We start from the raw sequence: 16,587 nt of genomic DNA on the forward strand, positions 1-16,587 counted from the left end.
TGAAGAATGAGGTTTATTTTCCTCTACACACTTTTTAGAAATTTCTTTTAATTGAAGTAGCATTAGGTGCTTAGGATATGACCTTTTGCTAGCTTGTATATTTTTTTTATGTAAGTTGTAGAATATGCTTCAAACTAAAAACCATATTGCTTAAAAGTTAAAGTACTATTTCTTTCAACTTACCTATTTTTTTTTCCGTTTGCATTTTTAGGCAATTGTTTTTGTGGTGGGAGGAGGCAACTACATTGAATACCAAAATCTTGTTGACTATATAAAGGTACATGTTGGCCTCTTTATTCTTTAATCATTTGATGTTTCACAGTTGTTCTGTGTCTTTAGCATACTAGCATTCTCTGGTGGTTCTTCTGATTCTTACATAGCCCTCTTCTGGAGGTAGTTTAAAAGTCCTCATAAAGGGGAAATGCCCATATGCTCATTGTTTTCCAATTCCTGTCACATTTCTAGCCTAAAATTGTAGTTAATCTGGAAAATAATGTATCTTATTCATGTAATGTACTTGGAAGCTATCTATCTTCATAAACTACAGGGTGCCTGGGTGGCTCAGTCAGTTAAGCATCCGACTCTTGATTTCAGCTCAGGTCATGATCTCACGGTGGTGGTGTCTGGCTCAAGATTATCTCTCTCTTTCTCTCCCTCTGCCCCTCCCCCTGCTCCCTATAAAAGTAAAATAAATGCTCAGAGACCTCAAATAAGCTCCTCTTCCAAAAAGTCTCCCTTGGTGAAATGATTTACCAAACCCATTTACCTGAATAATAAGTACTTGTTTCCCATCCTGTTGACTTAAATCAGCAACATACTTCTAACACACTTGGAATGTCTGCTTTTTCAGCAAACAGGAGGTAGCAAATTAGAAGTAGAGTGCTACTCAAAGCTCCCAGCAGCAGGGAGTGACAGACAACTATGCAAAAGAATATGAAGGAAAGGGTATAACTTGAAGAGCAAAACACCATTTAAAATACAGGGGCAACAGAATTATCAGTTGTTGGAATGACATTTTGTAATCTTGATTATTCACTTTAAATAATGATCATTCCTTATGTCCTATGTTATGTAAGGCTTTAAAAAGGTCAAGATTTTGGTACATGAGGAGATAAAGAAAAGACAAATGTCATGGAGATTCAAAACTATCAGACACAACTCCTGGGATCCTATTTCAGTTACGTAGGACATACCTCATCTTCAGAGTGTGAACCACTAAGATCTGTGTAAGATGCCATGATCTCCAGGGAACATCCATCTTGTACAAGGAGGTGTCTTTTAAATCCCTCTTTGGTCATATAGCAGGAACCAGGTGCACACCATCAATCTGTACAATTTCTATACAGAGTGCTGACAAGCTACTGAAAGTTGTCCCCTGGTCTATCTGTGACCCTGGGACTATTAATCACTAGTTGATCTATTTCATTCAGGTGTGGCATGGAGTCAACAATATGACTGTTCCAGTTGGTCCCAGGGATAAACACAGGGCTGCAACAGACCAGATGAAATTAATCCTGTACTTATACATTCCACACACCCCCAGTCTTGTTTAAGCTTTCTTAATTACACTCACCAGCATTCTTTTTTCCTGCATTTTTAAAAATATTTGTAGAAAAGAAAAACCAGAAGGATAAACACCAAAATACTAATCACTTGTGGAGTGAAGTGGCTGAAATACAGGCATAATTTTGGAGCAACATTACAGTAGAACATTTGGTAGATTGCAAACTTATTTTTAATCATGTATAAGCTTTGACAACTTACCTTTTTCTACTACAGAAATTTTAATTTTGTGAAATGTATTAAGTTGATTCTTTAGTTTTTTCTCTGATCAGTCACTTTGATCAGAAGAACATCAGACTATCAGTGATAGGTATGTGGTTTCAGTTTACTAAATACTTTTTTTCCCTTGATTATTATCCTCCACCCACAAAAATATGGCGTATAGGTAGTAGAGCACATGGTACTATGACTAGTCAGGCATGCAGCAGATATTTTAAGTTCCTGTATCCAGGCACCTTTCTTAACAGATCATCACTTAGGTTAACAGTTCCACAGTGGTCTTCGGCTCTGTTGTTGAACAAATTATTTTGTATATATTTTAGTGGCAAGAGTATCCTAATTTTGCTTCCCCAGAGGGATCTTAGAAAATATATAAAACCTGTAAAAGAAAAGAAGGATTAGAATTATTCTGTCTATCCCCTAGATGTTATGAGAATCATCAGGACATACAATATGGGTAATTGCAGATTTAATCTTTCTTTAAGCTACTGAAACCCATCTTGGACCTTCAGCTTCAAATGAAGGAGGCAGTTTCTTCTTTGGAGAAATGTCTTTTCAGATCCTTTGCCCATTTTTAAAAATGAGTTATTTTGCCTTTTTATTATTGAGTTTTAAGAGTACCTTATATAATCTAGAAACAAGCCCCTTATTAGATATGTGATTTGCAAATATTTTCTCCCATTCTTTAGGTTGTCTTTGCACTTTCTAGATGGTGTTTTTTAAAGTACAAGAGTTCTTTTTATTTTGTTGAAGTCCAATTTGTTTTCTTTTGTTGCTCATGCTTTTGGTGTCATATCTAGGAATCCTTTGCCAAATTCAAGGTCATGAAGATTGATCCCTATGTTTTCTTCTAAAAGAAAAGAAAAACAATTTTTACTCTTAAATGTAGGTCTTTGGTCCATTTTGAATTAATTTTGCATATAGTGTGAATTAGGCAAGAATAAGAAATAAAAGGCATCCAAATTGGAAAGAAAAGTAAAACTCATGTCACTATTAGCAGATGACATATAGAGAAAACCCTTAAGACTATTCAAAAACTGTCAGAACTAACAAACTCAGTTAAGTTGCAGGATACAAAAATCAGTACCCAAAAATCTGTTGCATTTCTATACACAAACTATCAGATAAATCAAGAAAACCATTTACAATCACATTTTAAAAAATTAAATACCTAGGAATAAATTTAATGACGGAGCTGAAAGACCTGTTTATTGAAAACTGTAAGCCATTGATGAAAGAAATTGAAGACACAAAGAGATATTCTGTGTTCATGGATTGAAAAAAATCAATATTGTTGAAATGTCCATACTCCTCAAAGCAATCCACAGGTTCATTGTAATCCCTGTCAAAATACCAATGGCATTTTCTCACAGAAATAGAACAAACCTAAATTTGTAGGGAGCCACAAAAGACCATTAATAGTCAAATAGCTTGAGAAAGAAGAACAAAGCTGGAGGTATCACATGTTCTAATTTCAAACTGTATTACAAAGCTATGGTAATTAAAACAGTATGGTACTGGCATAAAAACAATCACAGAGATCAGTGGAAGAGAACTGAGAGCCCAGAAATAAACCCATATAATATATGGTACGTTAATTTACAACAAAGATGTCAGGAATGTAAATGGGGAAAAGACAGTCTCTTCCATAAATAGTGCTAGGAAAACTAGACAGCCACATGCAAAAGAATAAAATAAAATCAATCTCTATTTTACACTATACACAAAAATTAGCTCAAAATGGATTAAGGGATTGAACATAAGACCTGAAATCATAAAACTCCTAGAAGAAAACAAGCAGTCAATTCCTTGACTGACATGGGTCTTGGCAGTGATTTTTTAATCTGACACCAAAAGCCAAAGCAACAAAAGCAAAAATAAATGAGACTACATCATAGTAAAAAGTTTCTCCACAGCAATGGAAACCATCGACAAAAGGAAAAGGCAGCCTACTGAGTGGGAAAATATATTTGCAAATAGTGTATCCAACAAGGGGTTAATATCCAGAATATACAGAGAACTTACACAACTCAACACCAGAAAATAATCCAATTAAAAATGGGCAAAGGACCTGAATAGACATTTTTTCCAAAGAAGACATACAGATAGCCAATAGACACATGAAAAGATGCTTAACATCATTAATTATCAGGGAAATGAAAGTCAAAACCACATGGAGAAAGCCTGATTTTGTTTACATGATCAGAGAGGTATAAAAGACCCCTCCCCTTGGACAAGACTGGGACTCCCCTGCAACCAGGAACTTGGTGGTTCACAATTGAAAATAAAATGTGCCCTGTGCTACTGAGATGGGATCCTGGGAGCTGTGCCTAGAATATCTGGACCCTTCTAAAGTTTCCCTATGCTTTCTTTATTCTTCTTTGCTGTGATCTCTACCTTTTTTAATGTCTTGTGTAGGTATATCCTGTGGAGCCTCAAGAATCCCACTTATATGACAAATCCTATGTAGTTGTTGCACATAACATCTCATTTTGAAAAAAATGAGAGTGAGATGTGACTGTTTTATTTGTTCTCAGAGATGGCCAGCTAGGACATTTATTCAGCCAACCATGTTTAATGCAGCTGAGACATCACAGAAAAATGTTCTCCTTTTGTATTACAAAGCCATAATCCTATTTCTTGATGAATTATTGTATTTGCTTTGTTATAAACTTTTTACATTAAAGAAGAAATGAATTTTCCTTTAAGTACACAATATATATAATAATTTCAGCATTAAGGACTTACCAAATTCCGCAGCAGTTTTGACTGCTGTAATTGGGTTATAACATTCTGCCAAAATTAGGAATGAAATTCATAAGGAGTTACAAAATGGAGTATATTAATATAGAAATACTGTATGACACAAATGGGACTGCAGAGACAATTCATGCTACTTGTACCATATCTTGCTGTCAGCATAACAAAACCCTAGGCATATTTTCTTCAAGTAGTACAGATCCTACATTGGAAGAATGCTGGCCTAGGACTTTATAGACGATTGTTCCTGTGAAATGTGGCGGTCATCAGATTCCTTCTATTTTCAGTATAAATGGCACCAAGAGGGTACATTAATACATTAAAAAAAAATTTATTATGCCCATTTCACCACCTTTTTCCATGCAGTTTTAGGATTGACATGTGTACACCAAAATTCAACAACCACCCCCCCCCAAAAAAAAACCTTTAAGAATAATAAAGTCTTATTGGACTTGATCAGTCTTCTTGGGAATATTGAAAATATTACTTGTTACTTACTTATATGAGTTCTTTCTCATTTTTACAGGGGAAACAAGGCAAACACATTTTATATGGCTGCAGTGAACTTTTTAATGCTACACAGTTCATAAAACAGGTAAAATGTACCTTGTTAGTTTCTCTTAATATACCATAACTTGCTGTTGATGTTTTTCAAAAGAGAGCAAGAGAATCATATTCATTTGAATCAGCTGAAGCCAAAAGCCATAGAGCTATAAAAATACAAGGTTTTGCCATGAACAACTATACAGAAAACTCTGATACATAACATTATTTCTATTATCCCAAGTCTATGAAAAGATAAATTCAGAGAATTTAAACTTGGAGTAGTGTACTCAGGCAAAATTCAGTTCCCCATTTCCTTATATACTGTCCACATTTCTGACTTTGCCAAATATAAATTGGGCTAAGAAATTAAGGTCACTTTCTGGAAGCTTAACTACTGGGGATGCTCAGTAGTCTAACCAGTAATGTTCACTCACCTTTGCCTTGGCTGCCATAAAAATCATAACAGTACCCTGTACTCATTTTTAGCAGCTATTCCTAGCATCATTTTCCAGCACAACTTTCTTATCCCCATTATGTGGTTCTTGTATTTTTAACCGTAATGTAGTTGCCCACTGATAGGAGGATACAGAAAAGTTCAAGAAGATACAGTGAACACATGTATACTCCCCATTAACATTTTACTGTACTTGCTTTATAAGATACCTACTCATTTATCCATTCTTCATTCTATTGATTGCTACAACTTCATTAATTTCAAAGTAAATTGTAGGTATCCGTGCACTTCCCCCTTAATACTTCGTTGCCTAGGGGTTTTAGTTTTTGAGGGGGTTTTTGTTTTGTACCCTTTGGAGGTAAAATTTATAACAGTGAAATATATAGATCTTAAGTGTACATTCCTGGGTATTGTCAGATGTGTTCACCTGAATAATTCAACCCAAACTCCTATTCAAGATATAGAACCCTCATACCACACAGTTCCCTTATAATCTTGCCCGGTCAATCCTTGCCCTTAGTCATTCCCTGCCCCAAAACATGGTTTTGATATTTTTCCACCACAGATTATATAATGTTCTAGAATAGGCAAAACGGAATATTTTTTTCTTGGGTTAACTAGAGGATTCTCAATTTAGTTAATCTTTTTAATGAACCAGATGTTTATGCTAATTTCTCTATTCATTGGTTTATTATTTCCTTTGTTTTGATAACTTGGGGATATTAAGTTCATTAGTTTTATTTATTTAAAATCAATTAACATATAGTGTATTATTAGTTTCAGAAGTAGAATCTAGTGATTCCTCAGTTGCATATAACACCCAGTGCTCCTTACATCAAGTGCTTAATGCTCATCACCCAGTTAATCCATCCCCCCCACCCATCTCCCCTCCAGCAACCCTGTTCTTTCCTATAGTTAAGAGTCTCTTATGGTTTGTCTCCCTCTCTGATTTCATCTTATTTTTCCTTTCCTTCCCCTATGTTCATCTGTTTTGTTTCCTAAATTCCACCGAAACATTTAAGGCCATAAAAATCAAAATTCTTACCCAACACTGCTTTAGCTGCATTTCGCAAATGTTAATATATTTTCATCACCATGTTTTACAGTTTTAATATACTTGGTGGTTTTCTCTTTTTTAGCCCATGTATAATTTAGAAATTTGTTGTTGTTTTCAAGTATTTGTGGGTTTTCTAAGTATCTTATTATTGATTTATAATTTAATTACCATGTGGTTATAGAACATTATGCATATGATTTACTGTTTCAAAATTTATTTAAATCTCTTTAATGGCCCAACATATGGTCTCTTACTGAGCATTCCATGTGCACTTTAAAAAAATGTGCATTATGCAGCAGTTGAGGGAAAGGTTCTATAAATTTCAGTTTGGTCATGGTAGTTGACAGCACTACTTAAATCTTCTATGTCTTTATTGATTTGTTTTTTTATGGTTTTTTTGGTCTAGTTCTATTGGGTACTAAAAGACTAGTAATAAAATCTCCAAATATGTTTGTGCAATTGTTTCTTTTTCCCTTCAGTTCTGTCAGGCTCTCTTTTTAGTTCTGTCCATGTCAGCTTATTTTTAAGCTCTGTTATTAGGTACATACAGATTTATGATAGCTGTGTCTTCCTTATGAGTGGACCCTTTTATTATGCAGTATTCCTCTACTTACCTGGTAATCCTCTTTATCTTGAAGTCTACTTTATCTGGTATTAAATTAGTCACTCCAGTCTTATCCTTATGGTTTGCAGGTTATAACTTTTCCATCTGATTGCTTCAGCTTGCCTATGAATTTATATTTAAGGTGTTTATCTTGTAGATGGCATATAATTGGATTTTTTTAAGCCATTCTGACAATCTATGCCTTTAAATTGGTTCTGTTGGTCTTTTAACGTCTAATGTAATTATTGATATGATTTGATTTATATCCACCATTTTACTGATTAGTTTGAAATAGTTTGGCCATCCTCTTTTCCTCCTTTCCTACCTTCCTTTGTATAATTTGAACACTTTTCTATTTTAGTTGTATCTGTTAATTTAACAGTTGCTGTAGAGATCACAATATATACATCTTTAACTGTTCATAGAGTTAATATTGTGCCACTTGCATTAAATATAGGAACCTTCCAACCATATAGACCAATTCCCTCAGCAATTATTCTGTGATTGTCATATATTTTACATCTACATATTATTAACCTCACAAGACCGTGAACAGTGTTATCGTTTCTATTTCAGTCATCATAAAGAAATCCTTTGCATTTACACAGATATGATTTCCAGTGTTCTTCATCCCTACCACCTCTAGTAGATTTTAATTTCCATCTCTTGACTGCAAAACTTCTTTTAGCATTTATTATAGCTCTGGTATGCTAGCAGTGATTCTCTTAAATAATTTTGCTGGATATAGAATTCTGGATTGACAGTTTTTTCAAAACTTTAAAAATGTTATTCCACAATCTTATACCCTCCATTGTTTCTGATAGGAAGGCAACAGTATTCAGAGCAATATAATTTTACATGTAATATGTAATTTTTCTCTGGCTGCTTTCATGATTTCCTCATTATCTTTGGTTTTCACCAGTTAGGATGTATTTATGTGTGACTTCTTGCATATTTTTCTTATTTGGGGATCACTGAGCTTCTTGCATCATCTATTAGTTTATACCTTCACCAGATTTAGGGAATTTTCAGCTCTTCTTTCTTCATTTTTATGCCCAGTTTTCTCCTCTCCTTTTGGGACTCCATTCACCTATTATATATGTTCAACATTTTATATTATGCCATACATCTCTGAGGATTCTGTTTGGGGTTAAGATTTTTTTTAATTTTATTTTTTTTAAGTTTACTTATTTAAGTAATCTCTACACCCAGTGTGGGGCTTGAACTCACAACCCCAAGATCAAGAGAGTAGCATGCTCTTCCAACTCAGCCAACCAGGTGCCCCTGATTCTGTTCTTGAGAGTGTATAATTTAAGTTGTACTGTCTTCAGATTCACTCTTTATCTCCTTTCTGCTTTTTTGAGCAATGGTGTATGTATTTACCAGTTCTTGAATATTCGTTTGGGTTGTCTTTTTTTTTTTTTAATAATAGACTTTGTATTTCTCTGCTGGGATTTTTCTATCTTTTCACTGTGAACATACTCTCCATTATTTCACTGAGGATAGTTGTCATAAGCTGCTTTTAAACCCTTGTCTTTTAATTTCAACACATAGATCATATATTTCACTGTCTAGATGTCTCCACTGTCTTTCCCCCATTTTCCTGTTCCTTCATATATTAATTTTTTTTTAAATTGTACCCTTAACATTGTGAATGTTTTTTTGGAAACTGAATTCTGTTTTTCTGGAGAGGTGATTGATTTGGGCCTTTAGCAGGCAATAAACTTGGTTAGACTCAAATGTCAAACTCTGTCTCTTGGGCAGCAGCTCACATCTTGCTTCTTAGTCTCTCTCATTTGTGCGTGGTTCAGGGTTTCACCGTAGATTTAGGAAAAGTTTGTACACAGAATTTAGGGCTCCCTCACTCTGGTCTCGTTTATTTCCTCTTACCTTCGGTGGCTTTAGTTGTCCCCGTACTCTGGTTCTTTAGGCTGAGAGTCACAGAACCAGGAAACTCAGCCAGTGCTCGTCTCTCCTTCCCAATGTCCGTTCTCTTCCCAAACCCACCAGCTTTCAGTTGCTCTCCATTTCCTTCCAGTAGTTGGTTTTTGTATTTTGTTTCAAGTTTTAATTGCTATCCCTAGGAGAATTCGGCCAGTAGTTTACCTAGCCTTCCAGAACTGAAAACCTTTTTTTTTCTTTTTAATGATGTATTTATTTATTAAGTATCAAATTAATTAAAATATGTGGAGAAGTAAACTGTCAGCAGTAAAGCTGCACATGAAATTTTTCTTTACATTTTCATACTGAGTTAATATTGACTTTATTCTCAGAGTTTTTGTTGTCCATTAGTTGAATTTCTACCTATATTGATACATTTTTTTTTTTTTAAACATGACAGCCTTTATTACTCTTCAGGTAATAATTATTTTAGGTACAAATGCAATAAATGAAATGAGAAGCCTAGATTTTACCATGATTAAAGCATACATTTTTAAGGTGTTTACAAATGTTTGAATACATAAATTTCTTTTGTGATTAAAATAAAGTTATTCTTATGTTTTGTTTTAGCTGTCACAACTTGGACAGAAATAACACAGAAGAACCTTAATATGAGTCTACTCAGATAAATGTAAAAAGAAAAGTCAAAAGAGCCAGATGTTTTCTTCTTCGTATCAGTGTCCTAACAGTGAAACTTAGAGTTAATTTTTAAGGAAATTCTATACTTAATATAATGTGTACTAATTAAAAGAATAAAGTATTTCAGAAATAAATTTTTAAAATTGTACATTCTCTCTCCTGTTATGTTTGACAAATGAGAAAGTGCTTAGGAAGAAAACCCTGCCTGAATATTAAAATATTAATATGAAAACTCATTTGTTACGATTGAAGCCAGTGAAAATTTAAGAAAAATGCAAATGTTGCTTGACTGGTTCATGAATCTCCTACTATAATGCTTTTTTTTTTGTATGCATTTTAATTGTAAAATTACCTTCCCATGTTTTCCTGGTCCCCCATGTTGCCTCTAGACTTGAAGTGGGTACTTTAATGTCTCTTTTTCCTCTGGCACACCTATGTACATTTTATCACAGAATCCCTTCTTTATGTAATGGCAGCAACTAACAGCATCTAGACTGGACCAAACATTTATCCCATGAAGTTCTAAAAAGTATGTAAAATCAAGTGTTAAATTTGGTTCAAACCTTCCTGGTATGCAGCACCAATAAGGAATGTTGATCAGTCTTGAAACTCAAGGCAGCTATAAGATAAAAGCAAGCCAATCGCTCCAGAGAAAAAATTCTTAGGCCAGGGACCTTTTCCTCCTAATGAGCCTCATCAAGAGGAATCTGTAATGTTATAGATAACATCCTGATAATAGATAAAACAGCAAGATTCACAAGACTGTTTCTTTCTGTACTCCCAACCCTCATGAGTCAAAGAGTTCTATCTGGGTAGTGGCCTACTAATCTGACTTGGTCTTGAGATAGAATTTAATGTTTTGGCTGCTATAACACATTACCAATTACCAAACTCAGTCACCTCTCAAAGGCCCCACCTCCAAATGCCATTATATTGGGAGTAAGGGCTTCAACAAAAGAATTTGTAGGGAACACAAACATTCAGTATGTAGCACCACATCATCTGCCAAAGTGATCAAAGTGGTTTCATGCTCAGCGCTTAAGGAGACAATGTTATAGAGACAGTAATGTTAATCAAGGTGATAAGCTGTAAAGAAGATAAAGCAATGTCCCAGTTTCCTCAGTAACAGAGAAGTTAGACTTTAATGTATGTCCAGAAATTTTTTTTAGGTTAAAACTACATGAAAGACACAGGAGGTGGTCTCTTTTCATGTTGTGTTTGCCGCCAAAAATAAGTGAAACTAGTCTCATCATTGAATGCACAGTTTTTTTCGTTTGCCTCCAGTTCACATAAAAGAAGGTCATTGCCAAGGTTCTGAGATGGAAAACTTTCTGTGGAACCGATTTAAAAAAAAAAAAAATCTCCGGGGAAATTTTGGCCTTTCTCTAACTGTCCACAGCCTAGCCCCATCTGTCCTGCTGTGGGTTCCCCAGCAGGCCACCCACAATAAGGCAAGGGTCACTGTTGCTGCTGTCTTGGGCTGGGCAGCTCAACAAGTCTATCCAGCAAGCCCCCAGCTTGGCTGATTCAGAAACCAGTTTTATCTGCCCCCAAGGTGATTCTCAGAGGAATTGATTCCTGCCATGGTAAAGTGCCCATCAGGGGTAGGAGGTCAATAGGAAATGGAAATGCTGTGCCAGGTGATTTACAAAAGTTACATCAATCCTCACAACAGCACTAACAGATGGTACAACACCAATTTTATAGCTGGAAACAAAGCTCAGAAAGTTAAGGACCCTGCTCAAAGTCCTAGCTGGTACATGGTGGAGCCAAAGGTGGAATGCACATCTGTCTGCTCCACATTCGTTCTCTCCACTGCTCGAAATTGCCTAGCTGAGGAAGCAGGAGGCTTGAAGGCTTGCCAAGCCACTCCTCACTGATCAACCTGAGCCAGTCGCTTTCCCTTTCTTCTACGTGGAATGAGTTGTGCAGAGTACGGGCATCTAACACAGGGCCCTCCAGGTAATGCAGCTCACCTGGGCTAGCCAGCACAGGACGTTCACCAAAACCAATGCCTTACCAGTGAGCTTACACGCATGGACTGGCAAGCATAGCCACCTGACAGAATTTGAGTAGTTTGGCATCAACATGGGAAGATCAGTTCACCTGGCATAGATGGGGCTCTAAAATAAAAGGAAAGGACAAAATAAAAAAGGATTGAAAGAAAATTCAAGTCAAAACAAAATTTGCCCTGAAACAGAAGCTTCTGTTTTTCTGCTCTATCATGTACTTTTGTACTGGGACAAACTGTAAGACAAAGTCACATCCTAGTATGATCTAAATTGTCAATTTTCAAATCATGCCCTTAAAACTTACAATTTTTGGGTAATATTCAAAGGAACTTGAAGCTGGGTGTGAAGATTTAAATTCAGTTAGATATACCCAGGTCATCAGACAGTGGACATTTGCAGAAATTTTTTGATTGTTTTCAAATTGCAAGGCACAGAGCAACCTGGCTCCGCAGGCTGAGACTGTACTGATGTGACTGGAAACTGAACTTCTCATTTGTTATAGTGACCACATCAAAATAAACAGAGACTAAGCAGAGAGAACTAGGAACTATTCAACTTCACTTTGTTGAGCTACTCTGGGTTCAACAGAATCACGGAATTTCAAAAATTGATATCCAAAGAGATCCCTGAATGTTGATGAGTGTGTACCAGACTAAATATTTGTAGCTGCTTTTACAATGGAAACCTCAGGATGGTTCTAAATTACCAAGCATCAGCCCCATCAACGTGGCTCACTCTCAACAGGAACAGCTGATTGTGCTAAAAAAGCAAGCTCCATGTCCCAAGATGACATGGTGTCCTAAGAATCCAGAAACAGCCACAGGAACTCTAGGATCTCCTGAAGGATTATGGCTAAGTGACTATCATATGCTGATTTGCTTGTCAGCATCGTTTTCCCTGATATTTGTCACCCCAGTCTTGTCTTCATTCACTCATATGTCTCAGGTGGAGCTGACTATACCCCCGACGAAACAGTAATTGATAAAGGGATAGAGGAGTAGTCAAACCCAGCCAACACAGAGCAATTAGATTCCTGCTGAGGTCACTGCTTGGAAAGGCACAAGATGGCCACTATGTGCCGGACTTAAACTGGAGGGCCTTAAAATGAGGCTATAGATATGGCCACAAGGCACCAGAGAATGAAGACAATGCAGAGCTCAGAGATGTGCTAATGATATCATTTGAACCCCTCGGTCTATCCTTAGTGTAACGGGAGTGTTGCAGGCAGCAGCAGACAGAGCCTTAAAGAGATACAAAATCCAACGGATGATTTAAACATCCTACAAGGGCCAAAGAAACGCCACCCAGAATATCAGAAACAATGGTTCTCAGACACTGAACATCAGGAAGCACAGGACAGTGATCCCTAAGAGAAGGAAAGCAAACAAGATGAGTCCTACAATTGCCACATCTTACTTGCTGGAGAGATTTTTTTTTTTTTTTTCAGGCTGTAGCACAGGTAGAGCTGAGGGAGAGGGCTCCCTGAGTTGCTGAGACAAAGTTGGGCATTAGGGGGAGTCAAGGTAGCTAGCATTCACAGGGCTGAGTAATGGAGAGAAGAGAGCTACACAGGAAGAAAGTTCTAGAGATCTACAGAGGGTCAGATGAATGCTGGTCAGTGCAGATGGTGAGGAAACAATTCGAGGAACTAGGTGAAGAACCACCTGCAAGGATCAACCTTCTTTGCTCAAGTGGAGCCGGGAATAGTGTCTGTTCCCATCAACCAATTACCTGTACTTTGTACAGGTAGGTACAGCTCACTTCCTTCTATCTTGACATGAGTGAAAAATTAAGAACAGCTATTCATGGAGGATTTGCAAAGTACTTATCAGTGATAGGGAAGATTAGCCCTAGACTAAATGCTGGTTCTGGTCCCACCTAACAAACCTTAAAAGCCAAACCCAGAAGGATCAAACTGTTCCAAGTAACTTAACCATCTGCAAAAAAGCTCAGGAATAGAGGAATACAAAAGTAGGCACCCAACAAAGTTTAGTGTCTGCAATCCAATGAAATCTTACCAGATGAGACACAGGGCAATAAAGCTCATCATGAAGAGAAAACATTTCAACAAACAGACTCAGAAACGCCACAGATGACAGAATTAATAGACAAAGACATTAAAACAATTATTAGAACTGTATTCCACATATTCAAGAAGGTATAACATTAAGATATAGAAAATATTTTTAAAGGCCCAAAATGGACTTCCAGAAATGACAATGTCTGAGATGAAAAAATTGCTAGATATATCTGTAGAATAATATCATTTATAAATTGAATTTAAACCTTAAGAAGAAGTGGGTTGGGGCACCTGGGTGGCTCAGTCGGTTGGGCGGCTGCCTTCAGCTTGGGTCATGATCCTGGGGTCCTGGGATCGAGCCCCGTGTCAGGCTCTCTGCTCAGCGGGGAGTCTGCTTCTCCCTCTCCCTCTGCCTGCCACTCTGCCTACTTGTGCTCTCTAGCTCTCTGTCAAATAAATAAATAAAATCTTAAAAAAAAAAAAAAGAACTGGGTTTTTCAGATTAGGTTTAATGAACCAGAAGTCAATTTTTTTTTTTTTAATTTATTTTAGAGAGAGATTGAGAGAGTGTGCATGTACGAGTTGAGGGAGGAGCAGAGGGAGAGGGAGGGAGGGAGGGAGAGTCCCAAGGAGACTCCCTGCTGCGTGGGGAGCCCTACATAGAACTCAGTCTCACGAACCTGAGATCATGACCTGAGCCGAAATCAAGAATCGAATGCTTAACCGACTGAGCCACCAGGTGCCCCCAGAAGTCAACTTTTTAAACAAAAATAGCTCCTAAGTATTTTTTGTAACCAAAAACTTACACTGACAGGATCAAGACATACCTTGAGCTCTTTTTTTTTTTCTTTCCAATTACCTATATCAGTAAGTTTATTTTTTGGCTTAAGACAGTTTGAGAGGAGTTTCTACTATTTGCGGGGAAAATAAGTCATGAAATAATTGACAAATTCTGGACAACCTATCACTCTAACTGGTTTTGAGGAAACGCATTCTGTTTCACAGAACTGTTAAAACTGATGCTGATGTGGACATAGATTCAGAATTGAAATGTGCCCGGAGAATCCAAGCCACAATTCAAGAAGTCCCTAGTCTGTTAGGTGCCAGGATTTTCCTTTTAAAAAAAATATTTTATTTATTTATTTGAGAGAGAAATATCATGAGCGGGGTGGAGGGGCAGAGGCAGAGGTAGAAGCAGACTCTCCGCTGAGCAGGGAGCCTGATGCAGGGCTTGATCCCAGGATCCCGGGATCACAACCTGAGCCGAAGGCAGCTGCTTAACTGACTGAGCCACCCAGGCAGCCTTAAGTTACTTACACTAAGTCTACAACTATAAACTTTTGTGAGGATAAAATTGATTAAACTGTTTTTGGGCTACTTTTTCTTTGTGCTGCTAAAATAGGTTTTAAATTGTTAATTCTGTGAGCATTTTTTTTAAATTACGCAGTTCACACACGAATTTCTGGTCAGGTATCTTCTACTTTAAAAAAAGCTCAGATTATATAATCTTCAAGTGTGCTACCATCATTAATATTCCAAGATTACAACCAAAGTCACAGAAGACTGATTTATAAACATCTATTCCAATTTATAAGTTAACATAAACCAAGAATCAGCAATGATCAATTGCATGGATATCTTATAAGAGGCAGAAGAGCAAAGAATAGGAAACAATTTTAAACTTCTGTATCCTTCCTGAGATTCTCTATACACATGTAATAAATGTATATAACTTTTTTTTTTTTTTACACATAGAGCATCATACTGTATGTAGTGTTGTGCAGCTTATTGTTTTTGTTGTTAATTTAACAATATATGACAAGAACTTTGTTAGGTGCTCTAAATGTTAGGTCATTTAATCCTAATAAAAAAACTTAAGAAAATAGGTAATACAATCCCTGCTTTACAGGTAAGGAAATACAAGGTTAAGAGTTCAGGTACTATCCAAGATCATTCAGTGAGTAAGTAGTGGAATTTGAACTGGCCAGATGTGAGTCTAGAACCTTTTCCATTTGACATGAGGAATTAGAGGATAATAAGAATATTAGGATATTAGGAATTAAAGGATAGAAAACTAAGATACTTAGATACTCTGGGGATGCTAGAGTTACAGAAACAAAAAGACTTATAACTTCTCTCATTTCCCAAAAGTTTGGAGACAGTATCTGGGCTGCTTCTAGCCAGTGTATAAGAGTTATGCCATTTTCAGAAATAAAGTTTCTAAGTCCTAATTCAGGGTGGTAGTTTTTAAGAAAGCCTCTCAGAAGTAAACCCAGCCTCTCACTGGGTTCAACTAGACCCAGTACAGACAACCCTCAGCACATGATTGATCCTCCACTCAGCTCCAGATAGCACATTCTGTCCTTGAAAGAAAAGGCCATTTCCAGTATCTTTCCTAAATGTTGGTGTTTGGGCAGTGGAGTATCAGCTGAAAATATTCCTTCATTATATAAATTTGAACACATCCATACCATGGAACCCCAGGAAGCTGCAAAAAGTCATGAGGAAACTCTTGCTGTACTATTATAGGATAGTCTACAAGACTACAGATATATTGTTAAATTAGCAACGACAACAAAAAACTGTAGAACACTACATACAGTATGATGACCTATGTGTAAAAAAAAAAAAAGTTATATACATTTATTACGTGTGTATAGAGAATCTCAGGAAGGATACAAAATAAATGGGCAATTGTTTGCTTCCTGGAAAGGGAACTGGGTGCCTGGGGCCAGGGATGGGAGGGAGGCAGTGAGGTTTTTCACTGTAGAC

General features: G+C 36.6%; 1 protein-coding gene across 2 annotated transcripts in view; it reads left to right on the forward strand.

Annotated features, from left to right (window-relative positions):
• Positions 1 to 9,926, forward strand: part of SCFD1 (sec1 family domain containing 1) — a 102,554-nt gene extending 92,628 nt beyond the window's left edge. For both annotated transcript variants that reach the window (XM_032404874.1, XM_032404873.1), the window contains 3 exons: positions 212 to 277; positions 5,069 to 5,137; positions 9,715 to 9,926. In XM_032404874.1, the coding sequence (XP_032260765.1) occupies positions 212 to 277; positions 5,069 to 5,137; positions 9,715 to 9,738 (159 nt within the window). In that variant the 3' untranslated portion in view covers positions 9,739 to 9,926. The remainder of the gene's footprint in view (positions 1 to 211; positions 278 to 5,068; positions 5,138 to 9,714) is intronic.
• Positions 9,927 to 16,587: the final 6,661 nt, after the last annotated feature.

This window comes from Phoca vitulina, unplaced genomic scaffold, assembly GCF_004348235.1.
Source record: "Phoca vitulina isolate PV1807 unplaced genomic scaffold, GSC_HSeal_1.0 scaffold7, whole genome shotgun sequence".
NCBI classification, from domain to species: domain Eukaryota; kingdom Metazoa; phylum Chordata; class Mammalia; order Carnivora; family Phocidae; genus Phoca; species Phoca vitulina.